Below are 17,017 nucleotides of genomic sequence, written 5' to 3'. Positions count from 1 at the left end.
AAACAGGGAAGACTCAGACTGTGGGTTCAGTTGGTGTCTATGAAAATGCCCACTTTGATCATTTCCTGTTGAAACCACAGTGCCTTTAAAAAAGGATGTGACTATATTCTGACACACTGTGTGAACGTGTTCTCAGGAGACAGACTCAAGACACTGAATTTTAACAAAAATTTTTTTAAACTGGTCATTAATAATGGACTAGGTCAAGCCCATCTACAACCAATGGCTCCCATTTTAACATAACCCCTCAAAACTGCAGTAGTGTGTCTGTATTTCTCATAATACCTGTAGAAGCATTCATCTCAATATTTGATATCCAATTCATGAGAGGGCAGTGGCAACTCGTGAGTTACAAATGACATCTGTTGCGTTCTAAAACAGATTTTGGAATAAGTGCCCCGCTTAGTATTTAAAGTGATGATATGGGTTTGGTCACGACAAAATGGCACCTCTCATGGCTACAGAGTGAGGGGCCTGAATTCATGAAAATGGCTAAGCATAACATAAATAGCACAGCACACCTATTTGGGCCTGAAAGCTGCTCATTAATTTACAGTCAATCTACCCATTCAATACAATAATGGCTAATGAGGGTCCATGTGCACCTGATAAAAGGTCACAAGAAAGCTAGTGTGTGCGCTCACACGTTTCACAGAACAGCTGACAGTATGAAGTGGGCGATAAGACGGGGATGGCTATGGGAGACGAGGCGCTCTCCTGGACTGACGGTTACCGAGCGAGATAGAGAGTTGTTTTCCAGAGGAAAATAAATGAGGATTGAGAGTTCAAAGTTCATTTTCTGATTCTGATCATGATGGCATAATCAGCAAGGCCAAGGGTTCATATGATCTCAGTACATCTGGACAGAACTTCAAAGGCTGAACTGAGCCCACACACACACGTTCCTGCAAAAACACACACACCCCATCAGACCCTGCAAGACCCACCTCGACTGTGATATCAGGAGAGTCGGGTGGGGTGTTTACCAACAAAACTGATGGGTGCGCAACTACGAGGTAAAAACAGACAGGGTTGGCTTACAGTCAAAAGATTCTTGATAACATTTAAGTTATATTTCGTCTGCAAATGTTAATTGAAAAAATAAAGACATTTTCCCAATATGAACTTGTTTGTCTTTAAAATAAATTGTTACAGTTGTTGGTTAGCTGGCTAGCTAACCCTAGCCATATTAGCCTAGACGTGACAAGAGTCAAAACAAGACATGGTATTAAGAACAAATACAACTAGCTGAAACAAGTAATCTACAATTCACCGCACAGCAGCTTCTAGTCGCTGTTGCTAGATATCTATGACAATACAGCCTTTTAACTCAAGAGTTGCGCACAAATTATTGTTGGGACGTTGTCAACCCGTCTATAGGCTATGGCTTGTCTGTGCCAGGTTTGGGTAAAAGCTCCAGAATTTAAATGGATTTGACTGTAGTCACAGTGCTACACTAACACACATATACTGTCTATACTACAGCGCAAAGGTGTACAGTATAGGTGTATTCATGCAGTAATGCCTTGTGTGTTTACTCTAAACTCACGTTGTGGATCCTGAAGAGGCAGAGGGCCACCACGTGGGCGCACCACTTGGCCCCGGCCCCGCAGGTGCAACTGCAGGAGGTAATGCGGCAGCGGTCAAACATGACAGCCACATTGTACGCCCCTTTTGATTGGCCAGCCTGGGGCGATACCACGGTGGCACTGAGGTGGAAACCTGTGAGAGAGAGTGAAAGAGAGTGAGAGAGCGCAAGAGAAAGAGGGACAGAGAGAAAGACAGAGGGAATAATATCAGCTCTGAAAGGTCAATCTGCTTGTCTGTGTCAGACAATGAGACTGGAGAAATGGAATGAGAAAGTGTTATTATGATGAAGTGGGCCAGGAAAACTTAGAGTGCTGGGGCTGACACTAATAGTGAGCGAGCCATTGGCCGACATTGTGCAGCAGTAAGGGCTGCCAGACAGGAAATGAAAGGCAGTTGTATTTCCATGCACACAGAGAGACTAGGAGATGGGAGATAGAGGGGGGGAGGGAGAGAGATTAGGAAGGTTGGCCAAAAGCTTTTACCCGCTGGACAGCGGCCAGCATTCTCCTGGTGAGGCCGAGCCGGCAAAGAGGAGGAGGAGAGGGAATGGGATTAGAGGAACAACTCAGCGTAACTATTCCAGATTCAACACAATAGGCCCCCTTCAGAGAGCGGAGCTCTGTTCCAGTCTTTCGGCTTCTCCCTGGCAGTCTAACGCCTCCTCCACCCCTAACCTACTTCCCTTCCCCTACTACTTCCACTGAGAGACATGGTTTCCATTACCTCACAATGAGCTCTAATGCTTTTCACCTAATACAGCACTGAATGACTTACCCTAGGCTCACAGGAAAACAACGAAGTACACCGAGAGCAGATAAAGAGAAAGCGCTTGCTTTCAAAGATGGTTGTTAACGTTTTAAATCAGAACCCTTGGGTCATTATGGAAGTCTTTGAAAAAGACACATGCCCCCCCGAGGTTTAATACAGTGGGAAAGGTTAGATATCGACTTTCACTTAACAAGCACTTTAACATAACTTAGTGGCAAGAAAAAGTATGTGAACCCTTTGGAATTACTTGGATTTCTGCATATATTGGTCATCAAATTTGATCTGATCTTCAGTCACAACAATAGACAAACATAGTGCTTAAACTAATGTCTATATTGAATACGCCATTTAAACATTCACAGTGTAGGTTGGAAAAAGTATGTGAACCCCTAGGCTAATGACTTCTCCAAAAGCTAATTCAAGTCAGGAGTCAGCTAACCTGGAGTCCAATCAATGAGACGAGATTGGAGATGTTGGTTAGAGCTGCCCTGCTCTAATCAAAACACTCAACATTTGAGTTTTCTATTCACAAGAAGCATTGCCTGAACCATGCCTCGAACAAAAGAGATCTCAGAAGACCTAAGATTAAGAATTGTTGACTTGCATAAAGCTGGAAAGGGTTACAAAAGTATCTCTAAAAGCCTTCATGTTCATGGTAAGACAAATTGTCTATAAATGGAGAAAGCTCAGCACTGTTGCTACTCTCCCTAGGAGTGGCCGTCCTGCAAAGATGACTGCAAGAGCACAGCGCAGAATGCTCAATGAGGTTACTAGAGCGTCAGCTAAAAACTTACAGAAATCTCTGGAACACGCTAACATCTCTGTTAACGAGTCTACAATACGCAAAACACTAAACAAAAATGGTGTTCATGGGAAGACACCACGGAAGAAGCCACTGCTGTCCAAAAAATATATATAATAATAATAATTGCTGCATGTCTGAAGTTTGCAAAAGTGCACCTGGATGTTCCACAGCGCTACTGGCAAAATATTTGGTGGAAGGAACACAACACTTTGTGGAGAAGGAGTCCTGATCTCAACCCGATTGAGATGCTGTGGCATGACCTCAAGAGAGCAGTTCACACCAGACATTCCAAGAATATTGCTGAACTGAAACAGTTTTGTAAAGAGGAATGGTCCAAAATTCCTCCCGACCGTTGTGCAGGTCTGATCCGCAACTACAGAAAACTTTGGTTGAGGTTATTGCTGCCAAAGGAGGGTCAACCAGTTATTAAATCCAAGGGTTCACATACTTTTCCCACTCTGCACTGTGAATGTTTATACAGCGTGTTCAAATAAAGACATAATTGTTTTCATATAATTGTTTTCATATAATTGTTAAATAATTAGTTTAATCAGACTGTGCTTGTCTATGGTTGTGAACTAGATGAAGATCAGATCAAATTGTATGACCAATTTATGCAGAAATCCAGGTATTTCCAAAGCATTCACATACTTTTTCTTGCGACTGTATAAGCATAAACCACTGAGCCACTGTTGAGCAGTGCATAAAAGGGCATTTCACTGTAAGACTTTTTGATCCTAGCTGGCATCTCAGTGATGTTGAGAGGACTGGATTAATAACCCAATCATTAAGTAGTATGTCCAGTGTGTTGGGGCAGGCTGCTTGGCTTGTGGTTAATCCTAGGTGACTATTGAGGTGCCCCATGTAATAGCAGGTCTATATGCACTATATTTCACCCGTGGCTTCATTCATTGACCTGGGAAATGTCTTAAACGGCACAGTGCAGCAGCATTCCTACACTACACCAAGTTCTCTTTCTACTAATGAACTGGGGGTTGGCAAAGTCAATGGTGATAAATATAACCTGACCGGGAAAAAAAAACAGTAGCGAGCACAGTTTTTCCTGATCAGGTCACGGGTCAGGATAAACTCTGGGCCCTAGTAATGAGCAGTGAGAGTGGCGTGCTCTATCTGAACTCTATCTGTCACAGCTGGTGAGTAAGGCTCCGTTAGGAACGTTTAGGGTCATTAAAGCTCCTGTAATCCCCACACATCCTGCCTGCCCGGCTGCTCTAATCCAGTCATCTGGGATGAGCAGAGAAATGCAGCAGTTCCACCAGGACCCCACACCACTGAGGTGGACACAACATCTGACCTGGGAATAACCCTCAACTATATAAATTCTCAACTCGTTTTTTTGAAGCCCAAAGGGTGAGTGTGTGGCTGTGGCACAAGCCAAACAATGTGTGACCAGGACGACTTTATGGAGGTTTAGAGAGTTCAGCCTTCCGTGCTACTGTTTTCTTAGTGCTGAGATGGTATAAGTGAAGGCCACTGCTCACCTATCTGCAGAGGGTCTTTAACAGCCCTCATCCTGTACAGCTGCTCCCCTCGCTGGAACTCATCTGGGCTGCCGTTGGCCAGACACGAGTACAGCCTGCAGAGGGAGATCCACAGAGAAAGGGGGATGAGATCAGAGAAAAATAAAGACACATTAACTTTTCCAAATACTATGTCACCTCTGATGTTGTGCCAGCCATTTGTATGAGTTGTATTTGTGAGTGGTCCTGCGTATTTGGCGTTTGTGACTCTTGGAACTTTTAATGGTCTAACTAATACCGCCTGGTGATGTCAACAGGCAAGCAAAAACTCCAACTATGCAAAAATCATGCTGATTAAAAGGTCCTGTGTAAATTCTCAACTAGTAACTACCAGGAAATAACACTGATCTCATTTTACACTTTTACAGTGTAAGTTTCAGCTGTTGTACAATATGATACAAAACACAGTAAAACAGAATTTTGACTGCAATGGGCCTTTAACAACATTCCCACAAAAATCTCTGAATATATTACGGAAATCCAAGATGATCTCTGATAGATCTCAGAGCGTGTGCGCGTATGTCCAGCCTTACCGGATGTCCTCCTCGTTCTCAGGGAAGCTCCAGTAGGCGATGCGTAGCTGCAGCTGCTCAGGGACAGGAGGATAGACCTTCTCCACCACCTCAAACGGGATGTGGAACGCCACCTGCTTGGCTGAAAGCTCCACCAGAGGGATGACCTGACCATCTAACAGACAGACAGACAGACAGACAGAGAGCAAGAGAGAATACATTTTTCTGCCATCAACCATATATGGAGGAAAGAAAGCAGTCTAAATAACCTGATGGCTGTGGTTCAGCTGGTCAGAAGCCATGGTAAACCTATCAAAACATTGCCTTGGTGCAAGCCTCCACACTTTCAACTCATGGCCCTGGCATGGACTTCTACATGACTAGGGCCCAGAGTTTTTCTTGACCATGTGAACTGTCCAGGAAAAAACATCAGCCTTAGTTGGGAGGAAAAACCTGGGCTCCCATGTTACAAGTCAGTACACGTGGTCAGGAAAACCTGCTGGGCCTGTTAAGGACTTCAAGCTCCCTTGGTCTCTCAGAGCACAGGACAGCTGCCAAACCTGCAGCCCCTTCAGGAGCCTGTCCTGTCAGCCCAGGAAGGGTTTGGGTTTCCTGAGGGGTTCTGAATGCACACAACCCCTTCTCCAAACACTGCAATCTTCAAAAGCTACAGAGATCCTGAAAAGAAAACTGACACTAAAAACATCCTAGACAGTTTCCTACCCAGAAACAGCCCCATCTTCAGCTGGCTTGGACTGTAGTGTTGACAACTAGGAAACCATAAGGTCAGCCACATTCCATAAAAATTGCAAATATAAATCTTCATCTGTAATAATTATTACCATTGCAGCCTTGCAATCTAATTCATCAGGGAGACTTATGCTAACGAAGAAGCATGAGGGAATGGCACTGCAATCCATCTAGTATATTCTACAGTACCTGTAGACTTCATACTGTAGGCAGTCATAAAAAATGCTTAAATTGCCAGATTCTCGCAGTATACCTTTAAATAAACCTACCACTTGTGGGTCATTCTCATGAAACCATTAAAATACCATGGCAGTAATGATTTTAAATATAAAACATGTAATTTAGTAATATAACAAAATATCATAAGATAGTGTTCTCTACCTTGGACAAAGAGTAATTTCAACATAGGAATTCATTATTTTTGTATTTTATTGCATTTTCTGCTGAAATTCTCATTAGCGCAACGCATCCAGCTATGAATGTATGTTAAACAAAGTAAAATAAAATGAAAAATAAAATAAATGAATGTTCTACATGTTTTCAAATGACAGAAAAATCATTAATTTACTGAATATTCATGTATAATAATGAAAAAAATATTGGAAAAATGACGTGTCCATGACTGATGTTCTCATCCTCCGCAGCATTTTTAAAAGACGGTTTACATACACACACAGAATTTTGAATAAAGTTTGATTTTGAAGCAACACATCTGCCAGTACCTTCAAGATGGCTACCAGCAGATCTCTTTATATTTCTCCAGTTAAAAGTTAAACATTCTCTTACTGCATACACGACAGTATTGATTATCATTACCGATACAGGTAGTTTTACACATTTAGAAAAACGTTAGATTTAACATTTTCTATGAAAATATACTTCATTAATGTCTAATTATGTACATTGAGTAAAAATGTGCTAAGTCATCATGTCTTCTCTATTGTTAGCAAAACATGCTAAGGTTCCTCATCCTTCGCAACACCATTCTCACTTACAGCTGCAATTTAAGGCCAGTTGCGGTAGAGAGAACTTCTGTTTCGGTAATGAGAATTTAATCATACAGACTATATTTTTAAATATAATTAACTATTAATTTAAATATTATTTACTAACTGTTAATATTTTGCTTTATGTCCTGTTTAATTGCAGACAGTCAGCAAGTGACAAAAAGAAAGCTTTAGCGAAGGCTGACAAAATTCAGAGAAAAAGTTTACACCAACCCAGAACTGCTGGAAGAGTACAGAAGGACAGAGAGAGGTTAGGGGTTGGAGAGGTTACAGCAAGCGTAATTAGCACACACACACATATATATATATATATCTATATATATATATATATATATATATATATAAATATATATTAGTCAATGCTCTCATACAGTGTCTATAGGAAGTCAATACCCTACAGTGTTAGGAAGACTACACATGCGCACACACACACACAAAATCAGTAAGCCATTTAGTTTATACTATAGGATGTCCACGCACAGTCTAAGTGTAAGCCATTCAGTCCCTACTGTAGGATACACACACATGCACACACGATGTAAGCCATTCAGTCCCTTCTATAGGATACACACACACGGTCAGTAAGCCATTCAGTCTCCACCATAGGATGACATGTCCATAACAGTAAGATTTTCCCCATGTTTTGAGACATGCTCATTTCATGTCATGCTTCCTTTCCATTTCCAGATATCAAAAACGAAAGCAAAATTGTAAAATCAAGAAAACTCAAGATCTGACAAAGAAGCGAAATGAAGAAGAAAAAACAGTGGCGGGAAAACTCAAAAAGGTATTACAGAAGAAAGAAACAACTTAAAGCTGTTTTGGACATAACACCCTCAAGCGAGGAAGATGACACACTTCAACATGTTCAAGAAGCAAAATGAAGAAGTTATTCAAAATCTTCAAGAAGACACAGCCTCCCCAAGAGAACAGCCATTCTCACCTCAGCAGGTAAATGTCCCTGCCATCAACTCAACTCCTAAAAGAGAGACATCTCTACAGACACCAGGAACAATGAAGACATCTACCCCAAAGGAATCACCCAAAAAGAAGAACATAAGAAAACACTTTCAAAATTGAGGTCTAAGTTGCGCTACACAGAAGAGAAGCTGCTGGAGAAGACCAAAGAGATGGGCAACCTAAAGAAAAGACTGAAAAGACTTGAGATGATGGCAAAGAGGAAGCAGGTAATTGTCAACATGGAAGGCAGAAAGGTCCAGAAGAAAACTACAAAGAGAGGTCATCAGAGAACATTAGCCAATAACAGCCAGAGAAGACTAATGCGCAAACTTGTTAGCCGCTTCCTTCATCTCCACTGTAATAAATGGGAAATCCAGAGAAATTCGGTAAAAGGGCCAGATAATCCGTAAGAGAGCCTTAACAGACACTATGGCAAATCTTCTAAGAAGATTTCTGTCTGAGAATCCAAGGCACAACCTTTCCAAGGCTCAATTCTTTAAATTTAAGCCATTTTGGATTGGCCAGCGAAGAGTCAGACAGAGAAACATGTGCTTGCAAAGCACAAGAAAACTTTGGCTTGAAAATAAAGAAGCTGCACCAGCTTGGGGGTCATAGAAATATCATCCCCAAGGGACAATGTACCAGTGTGTGCCAGTGTGTGTAGTGACAATGACATGTGCTGTTCTAAAGTTTTTCTATGTGTTCTTTGTTTTTAGCCTGTTTGTTATGTACTTTTGAAGCACTGCAAAATGAAATTGATTGAACTTGAATCAATGATTGTGCCAATATCTCATTTATCTTCTACATTAAATGTTTTTAACCATACCTCAGTCTTAGTATACTTATTATCATTACCGAAATCATCAACCTCATTACCAAAACACATGTATCATTACCGCAACAGGTATTAATTTTATGTTAATTTAATGAAAGGAAAAACAGTAGTTTGCTTTTAAATGCAAGCATGCCACTTTTTTTTTTTTTTTTATATATGTCAGGTTTCAATGAAATATCAAAAATATTAGGTTGTAGATTGCGGAAGGTGTTGCGGTACTGAGAGAAAGTCAAAATCAAATAAAAATAGAAGTAACTGTGCATGACTTAATAATCCATTTTTAAAAATGTGAAAATGTATTAGCTTTCCTAATGGTCTTGACGTTTTCAGACCATTCAGGTAATGAGATTTGTAAGGACATGTTTTGGAAAATATGTTAAAAGGTGTTAAATTATTAGTAAATGTTTTAAATTAATGCTCAAACAGGAATTAAAGATATACTTCTCCTTAATGCAACCGTTTTTTTTTTTTTTTACCTTTATTTAACTAGGCAAGTCAGTTTTGAACAAATTCTTATTTTCAATGATGGCCTAGGAACAGTGGGTTAACTGCCTGTTCAGGGGCAGAACGACAGATTTGTACCTTGTCAGCTCGGGGATTTGAACTTGCAACCTTTCGTTCCAACGCTCTAACCACTAGGCTACCCTGCCGCCCTGCCGCCCCTGTGTTAGATTTCAAAAAAGCTTTACAGCAAAAGCACACCATGTAATAATCTGAGTACAGCGCTCAGCCACCAAAACAAGCCATACAGATACCAGCCATGTTGTGGAGTCAACAGAAGTCAGAAATAGCATTATAAATATTCACTTACCTTTGATGATGTTCATCAGAATGCACTCCCAGGAATCCCAGTTCCACAATAAATGTTTGTTTTGTTCGATAAAGTCCAAATACCTCCTTTTTGTTCGCGCATTTAGTTCACAAATCCAAATCACGAGGCGAAGGCACTTAGTCCAGACGAAAAGTCAAAACAGTTCCATTACAGTTCGTAGAAACATGTCAAACGATGTAGAGAATCAATCTTTATGTTTATCATAAATCTTCAATAATATTCCAACTGGACAATTCCTTTGTCTTTAGATATGAAAGGGAACGCAGCTCGCTCTCACGGCCGCACGCGTGACTTAGCTCATGGCATTCTGCCAGACCCCTTAGTCAAACAGCTCTTATTCGCTCCCCCTTCACAGTAGAAGCATGAAACAAGGTTCTAAAGACTGTTGACATCTAGTGGAAGCCTTAGGAAGTGCAATCGGACCAAATTTACACAATCTTGGATAGGCAATTACTTGAAAATCTACAAACCTCAGATTTCCCACTTCCTGGTTGGATTTTTCTCTCAGGTTTTTGCCGGCCATATGAGTTCTGTTATACTCACAGACATCATTCAAACAGTTTTAGAAACTTCAGATCTACTAATAATATGCATATCTTAGCTTCTGGGCCTGAGTAGCAGACAGTTTACTCTGGGCACGCTTTTCATCCGAACGTGAAAATAGCGCCCCCAGTCATAAGAAGTTAATGGGGTATTGGGATATACACCGAAAATAAAGTCTGAGGTTAACGCAGGCTTAGGATATCTTATAAATGTTCTACTATGAGATAATATCAGTCCGTTAAGATGGATGACCTTTATGTGCTCAAAATAAGTCAGTTGATAAGTCGCTTTCAGAAATGGAACTACATTAGTCGCAACATTTTTCACGCCACAACACCAACGACGCAAACTAGTCTATGCTGCAGTCCGCCAAAAAGCCAGTTAGCTTAGTTAGCTTTCTGCTTATCAGCTTGAACAAAAACGCAAGGATGGTATTTTGGTTTGCTCCAGGCTGCAACCATCTCTCTTCAGCAGGAAGATGCTAGTTTTTTCAGTTCCCAGACGATGTTGATAAGGTCTGTCTGATAAGGTAAACTAAGCCTGTTAGCTAGACAACAAAGGCATGCGATTTATTTTTTACATGTTAGCACATCGTTAGCGTTTTACTTGTTTTGATTACATAAATGCTTCAAAATTCACAAAAAGTGATGTTATGTGATCAGATTATCTCATAGAACAAAACTTTTAAGATCTTCTAAGCCTGTGTTTACCACATACCTTATTTTCAGCATTTATCCAAAAAGCCTAAACATAAAAAATAAAAACAATATTTCCTCATAGGCTTTGGCCAAAGAGCCATGGCAGAGGTAGCCTCTGTTAGTACCTACAAAAAGACAGCATTACTATTGCTCTCTATTCCTCTCTCATGCGGTCTGTGTGTATATGCACTTCGGTCTGTGGTCAGAAAGAATAGGCGCAATGGATTATGGTCATTGTAATTAAGTTCAGTGCAGAAACATGGTAATTAAGTTCAATATTTGCCTAATGAAAACTACAACTTCCAAGCAGCCCAGCATCCCACATAGCTCTTAGCCTAATTTATCTTGTGAATGATTTGATTTCTCTCTAGAGAAACAACGCGTTGAGCTCACAAAAAAACTAAATAAATGGAATTAAAGTAATTGAACAGACATCGGTCAATTTTGTTGTTTACTAACTTTGGGAAAATAACAACTTTTTGGTTAAATCGCTCAGCATTACTATAAACACCTGCTCCCCTGTCCCCACCTGCCCCATGTAAGCTACAAATAGGAAGGAGAGCGAGGGAGAGAGAAAAATAGGGGGAGCCCAGTAACAGCAGCGAGGGTACAGTAACAGAGTCTCACAGAGTCTTTGTTGCCATCCAGTCATTGCCAGTTGCATGGTAACTAACTCCTTACTGACCAATCAGGAGAGAGCAGGGGGGTGCCACGCTCAAACAGCTGTTCCATTGTAGAGTGGTGAAGGATTGCTGCTCACACACATGCCCAGTAGGTTGTGTGCTTACTGTCTCTCTCCAGTCTGTGGTTAGAAAGAAATAGATCAACAGAGCCAACAGATGCATAGTGCCTAACCAAAACCCTAACCATACCCTACATTTTGAGCAATTGAGATAAAGGTTAAATAAATACATTTATCTCTAACTCGGCAAGTCAGTTAAGAACATTAAGAACAAATTCTTATCTACAATGACAGCCTACCTCGGCCAAACCCTAACAATGCTGGCCCAATTGTGTGCCGCCATATGGGACTCCCAATCACGGCCGGTTGTGATACAGCCTGGAATCGAACCAGGGTCAGTAGATAAGCTAGCCTTCAAGGTGTAACCTTCAGTAAAATCTCTTACTGATCTCATTTTTGGGGGATCTGACAGTGACTTTAGATTAGGATTTTGAGGTTTGGCAACTATCATGCAAGATCAGCAGAAATACGCAGATTGATCAAATTGGGGGTTGTATTACTGAACCACAATCCCCAGCTCTGAACTGAATGACCTGCACAAGACAAAGCCCTCTATACAGCCCACAGCTGACTCCACTCCACCCTTCCCCTACCACTCCTTAAACGTAAACAAACAGGCCTGACCACACACACACCCTCCCCCAAACTCCCCTAGCTGAGGCTTCTAATAAATATCCCCCCCCCCCCCCCCCCCCCACCGGTTCCTTACTTGCTTGTACAACCCACACGGGTCGGCGCTCTGTTTACCCCTCCCCAGCTGCCGTCCAATAAGCCAGCTCAGAGAACTCAGCTGAGACTCCAGGACCCCCACTCACACACGGACCCCAGTGTACAACTCCACCCACACAGCCAGGTCGGCCAGCATTACAAATCATTGACAGATTAAGTCACTCCACCAGCACTATCCTCAATGAAACCAAAGTTTAAAAAATATATATATATGAGAGAGAACAAAAATAAACGCAACATGCAATAATTTCAAGGATTTTACTGAGTTACAGTTCAAATAAAATCCATGCCCTAATCTATGGATTTTACATGGCGGGGCAGGGGTGCAGCCATGGGTGGGCATAGGCCCACCCACTGGGGAGCCAGGCCCAGCCAATCAAAATGTGTTTTTCCCCACAAAGGAGCTTTATTACAGACCAAAATACTCCTTAGCTTCATCAGCTGTCCGAGTGACTGGTCTCAGATGATCCCGCAGGTGAAAAAGCTGGATGTGGAGGTCCTGGGCTGGCATGGATACACATGGTCTGCGGTTGTGAGGCCGGTTGGACATACTGACAAATTCTTTAAAATGACGTTGGATGTGGCTTATGGTAGAGAAATTAACATTACATTCTCTGGCAACAGCTCTGGGGGACATTCTTGCAGTCAACATGCTAATTGCATGCTCCCTCAAAACTTGGCATTGTGTTGTGACAAAACTGCACATTTTAGAGGGTCCGTTTATTGTCCCCAGAACAAGGTGCACCTGTGTAATGATTATGCTGTTTAATCAGCTTCTTGATATGCCACACCTGTCAGGTGGATGGATTATCTTGGCAAAGGAGAAATGCTCACAAACAGTGTTGTAAACAAATTTGTGCACAACATTTGAGAGAAATACGCTTTTTTGTGCATATGGAAACTTCTGGGATCTTTTATTTCAGCTCATGAAACATGGGACTAACACTTTACATGGTGCGTTTATATTTATGTGTTTGTAGTTATGCATGTCACATACACCAGATGTGTGCAGTGAAATGTGTGGTTTTACAGGATCAGCAACAGTAGTACAGCACCCCTGGAGCAAATTTGGGTTAAGTGCCAGGGTTAAGTGCCTTGCTCAAGGGCACAGCGACAGATTTTCCACGTACTTTACTCTAGGATTTGAACCAGCAACCTTTCTGTTACTGACCCAACACTCTTAACCGGTAGGCTGCCTAGCCTATACAACATTATCTACTTTGGTAGAGAAAGTAAGTAATACATTTTGGAGAACAATGTTGTAGACCTGAGGTTAGGGGGATGTAGAAAGAAATTACATTATGCAAGTATTATGGAAACTGTCCTGCAAATAAACTAATGGGTTATCATCAATGACATCACAGCCAATAGGCCTAAATTAAATGAGGAATCAGTGACATGGGCAGCCAGTACTTGCGCTCCCATTGGCAAAGTGTCCCATACTGATGAGTTCAGAGCCCTTTGAGGACTCTCCAAAGAATAAGAAGCAGAGCAACATGGGCTGTTGTTGTGCAGTCAACAAAATGGGCTTCATTCTGAGAGAACAAGCTTGCTATGCCTCAATTCTGGGAAAATGGTATCCTAAGAAGGCCATAATATGTAAAATGCACACAGCCTAAATGATCAATGGTCAAATGATGAGGACATGACAACCAACAGGAAATTAGGACCAAATTAATTATTTTTAACTAGGCTACACTGATCAAAGCGGTTAACAATTGTAGGCCTACACCATTATTCAAATTTAATAATAAATAAAAGGCACTACTTCTTCATTGGCTGAGCAGAATTTAAAGTGATACAGCCTCTGCAAAAGTCAGTGCATTCATAGTTCTTGCGCTTCGCGGAGCAGCGCAGAGCTGTTGTCAAGGAAGTGAGTTTGTATGTATATAGGACCTCCAGCCCTCACCTACCGTCAACCAATCATGTCAATGTGGAGCTATACAGATCCCTCTGTATTGTTACAAATTTTGAGAGTCGCACGGTGATGCAGTACAGAGCTAAATTTGGCCTCTGCGTGCTGCCAGAGGCTCCGTAATTGCGTCACACCATCCATACAGTGCCTCCGACCACATTTTCGGATCAAGCATAAATTGGCTCTTAGTGAAGATAATGTGCAATATTACATTTTATAAATTACTTTGGAGATTGATATGTGTAGTCACATTGACGTATCTTGTTAACTTTCTATTCTGAAAGCAGGCTAATGCATGAGTGTAATGTTTGTTTGAAATTTTTACAAGAAAACACTGACATCAAAGACAAACAACAAATTCTGATTCAAGACAGGCTTTCAGATGGATCCATCATCACAGGTACTTTAAGTAATGAGAGAAAGGAGAACCCATGCTGGCCACCACACAATGTTATTTGGCAACAGGCATCAAGTGGTTTTAAGTGGTCAAATGAGGACACTGAAAGTGTAACAAGAGGATGTGAGTACGAGTAATAGAATGTGTATGTTTACCTTTAATCTTAACTGTAGGAGAGTTTGGTCCACCAGACTGTTTTCTCCATCCCCTCCAGTTCTGACACAGACTCTCAGCTTCTGATATGAAGGAGCAGAGCGAGTCCTCCTCGAACCGGTCAGAATCTTCGAAGGAGAACCTTTCTCCGTCTTCCCACTCGGCGAACATTAGTTCCATTACATCCACTGTAGGCTATATAACACAGGATTCAAGTGGACTGTACAATTGCCAAGGCCTTCCGTCAAAGGATTAAAAAAAATAAAAGGGTGAGCGTGGCCCACCACTGACAGGCAGCAGAAGGAAAGAACACTTCCACAAGTCTCCAGTAAAAGTTGGGGGAGGGGTGAGCGCAACACAACCAAAACACTGCTGAGAGCTCACAGTAGTCTTGCTGGCGAGCTACACAATAAAACAATAATATCCATTCTCAACAGTAGAGGGAAAAAATACTTTGTCACGAATTGTACCAAATTAGTATTCAGTATATCTGGAAAAGAGAGGCACAACTAGGGCACACTGACTTTTTTCCCATCGTTCTTATAAAGGCCTTGCCATTTAGGGTGATAACTTATCTGAGACACCGTATATCCATGTCGTCTGAGAAAGTTGATCCTAGTCCGGTAACAATTTAGTTTCTGTCCCCTACCACCACAGTTTCGAGTTGGACTGTTTCTGCTTGACTGTCTAGTTGAGTGGACAGTACTTCGAGGGAGAAGACCCCCACTCACTTACAAGTCACCCATAGACACATATTGATAGGGTTCTTATCTAACTAATTTTAATAAAACACTTTCTACATTGGCTACGATTAACCCAACTCGTCCAAATAAATATTGACGTCAACTATTGTACTTTAAAATTAAATCTACATAAACGTAACTTGTTTTCCTCCATTTCCAACCTCCTCGATGAATCAGCTGTGCTACACACTGCCCGTCTCGAGACAACCGGACATAATGTTCCAAAAGCTTGCAAGCAATACAACCTAGCAGGCCTATTTAATTTCCCCTGTGGATAAAACGTGAATAAAATAACAAGTGAAATCCAGATAGAATAAGAGACGGCAGTTTTCTTTGACAGACACTCACTACTCAAGCTTGAGGAGCTGATAGCTTGCTAATTGCTAGCATTAGCCAACTAGCTAAACTGCTAACTAGCTAAACTATCTGCTAATGCTAACTAGCCAGCTAACTACAGTAGTAAGCGAACACTGGCCAACAAGAGTAGGTTGCTAAATCAGCTAGCTAACATCTTAAAAATACAAGTCTCGATTGTCATTATTCACAATTGTTGTCGCTAGGAGTTCTAATTTGTGGGAAACATCGTAAGAATTAGCTAATATTCTTTCAAACACTGTCTCTGGCAGGATACCCTTGGTCCTAATCCATGTCTCAAAGCCCTAGCTAGCTAGCTACAGTAGCACCCGCTCCAACAAGGGCTTTGGTGTTTGTTTACCTTGACACCTTTAAAGACCTACACATCCGTCAAACTTGACTGACTACATACTATTTTCGAGCAACGGTCTTCGGTAATGGTGCACGGTTAGTTTTAAATTTGTTGGATTGCACATCTACTCTATTAGCTAATAGACTTGACTCGAATTTATTTGCCTTTGTATTTATTTATCTTTTAAAGCTTCTTCGCTCGAGCCCCACTGGTTCCCGATGACTCCGAGTCCCGATACTGCAAAAAAATAGAAAAAAATACCCTTATTTTCTACTGACACCGGTAATCCTACCGTTCCCACGTTGTGTCTTTGAGCCTTCTAACGACACCGGGGTCCCTCCAAATTGTCTCAACAGTCCCCCACTCTTCCACTCTTCCACTCTCCCTGGTCGGGAAGATGGCTCTTCTGCTCTCGTTGGCTTCAGCAAAGCTTGGCTGTTGCCTCTATCAGCTGATTTCAACTTCAGCCTCGTTTTCGCTAGCGTCAAACTCTCAGCTGGCTGTACAAATCTTTGCATAGGCGCCACCAAAATTGACCCTTTTCACAACCCTATCCTAACTACCACTCAGATTTCAGAGTGGTCAATAATTGTCCTTTGGACAAAACTCAATTATGATTGTCTGCATTCATGGCCTAATTGGTTTTGACAACTTTATATGCTGAAAGTATGAATGCAAAAAGTATGTTATGTTTCAGCCTTCTGTTATTTTGCTAATGCCTATGCAGGCGGTTGTTACATGCAAACCATAGATGAGCCATGTGTTCACTTGCCATGTGTATTTTGCTTGTA

The 17,017-nt window shown here is 41.5% G+C and overlaps 1 protein-coding gene across 9 annotated transcripts in view; it reads right to left on the bottom strand.

The window, feature by feature from the left end:
- Positions 1-16,638, bottom strand: part of LOC120046550 (zinc finger SWIM domain-containing protein 8-like) — a 41,405-nt gene extending 24,767 nt beyond the window's left edge. For 8 of the 9 annotated variants that reach the window (XM_038991884.1, XM_038991885.1, XM_038991883.1 and 5 more), the window contains exons 1-4: positions 14,780-16,638; positions 5,238-5,391; positions 4,666-4,760; positions 1,550-1,722 (exon numbers count right to left, since the gene is read on the bottom strand). In XM_038991884.1, the coding sequence (XP_038847812.1) occupies positions 1,550-1,722; positions 4,666-4,760; positions 5,238-5,391; positions 14,780-14,957 (600 nt within the window). In that variant the 5' untranslated portion in view covers positions 14,958-16,638. The remainder of the gene's footprint in view (positions 1-1,549; positions 1,723-4,665; positions 4,761-5,237; positions 5,392-14,779) is intronic. The other variant, XM_038991880.1, reaches the window with a different exon arrangement.
- Between the last annotated feature and the right edge of the window lie 379 nt (positions 16,639-17,017).

Source organism: Salvelinus namaycush, chromosome 4, assembly GCF_016432855.1.
Source record: "Salvelinus namaycush isolate Seneca chromosome 4, SaNama_1.0, whole genome shotgun sequence".
NCBI classification, from domain to species: Eukaryota; Metazoa; Chordata; class Actinopteri; order Salmoniformes; family Salmonidae; genus Salvelinus; species Salvelinus namaycush.
Note: the sequence above shows the minus strand (reverse complement) of the source record. Positions and strands in the feature narration are given on the sequence as shown.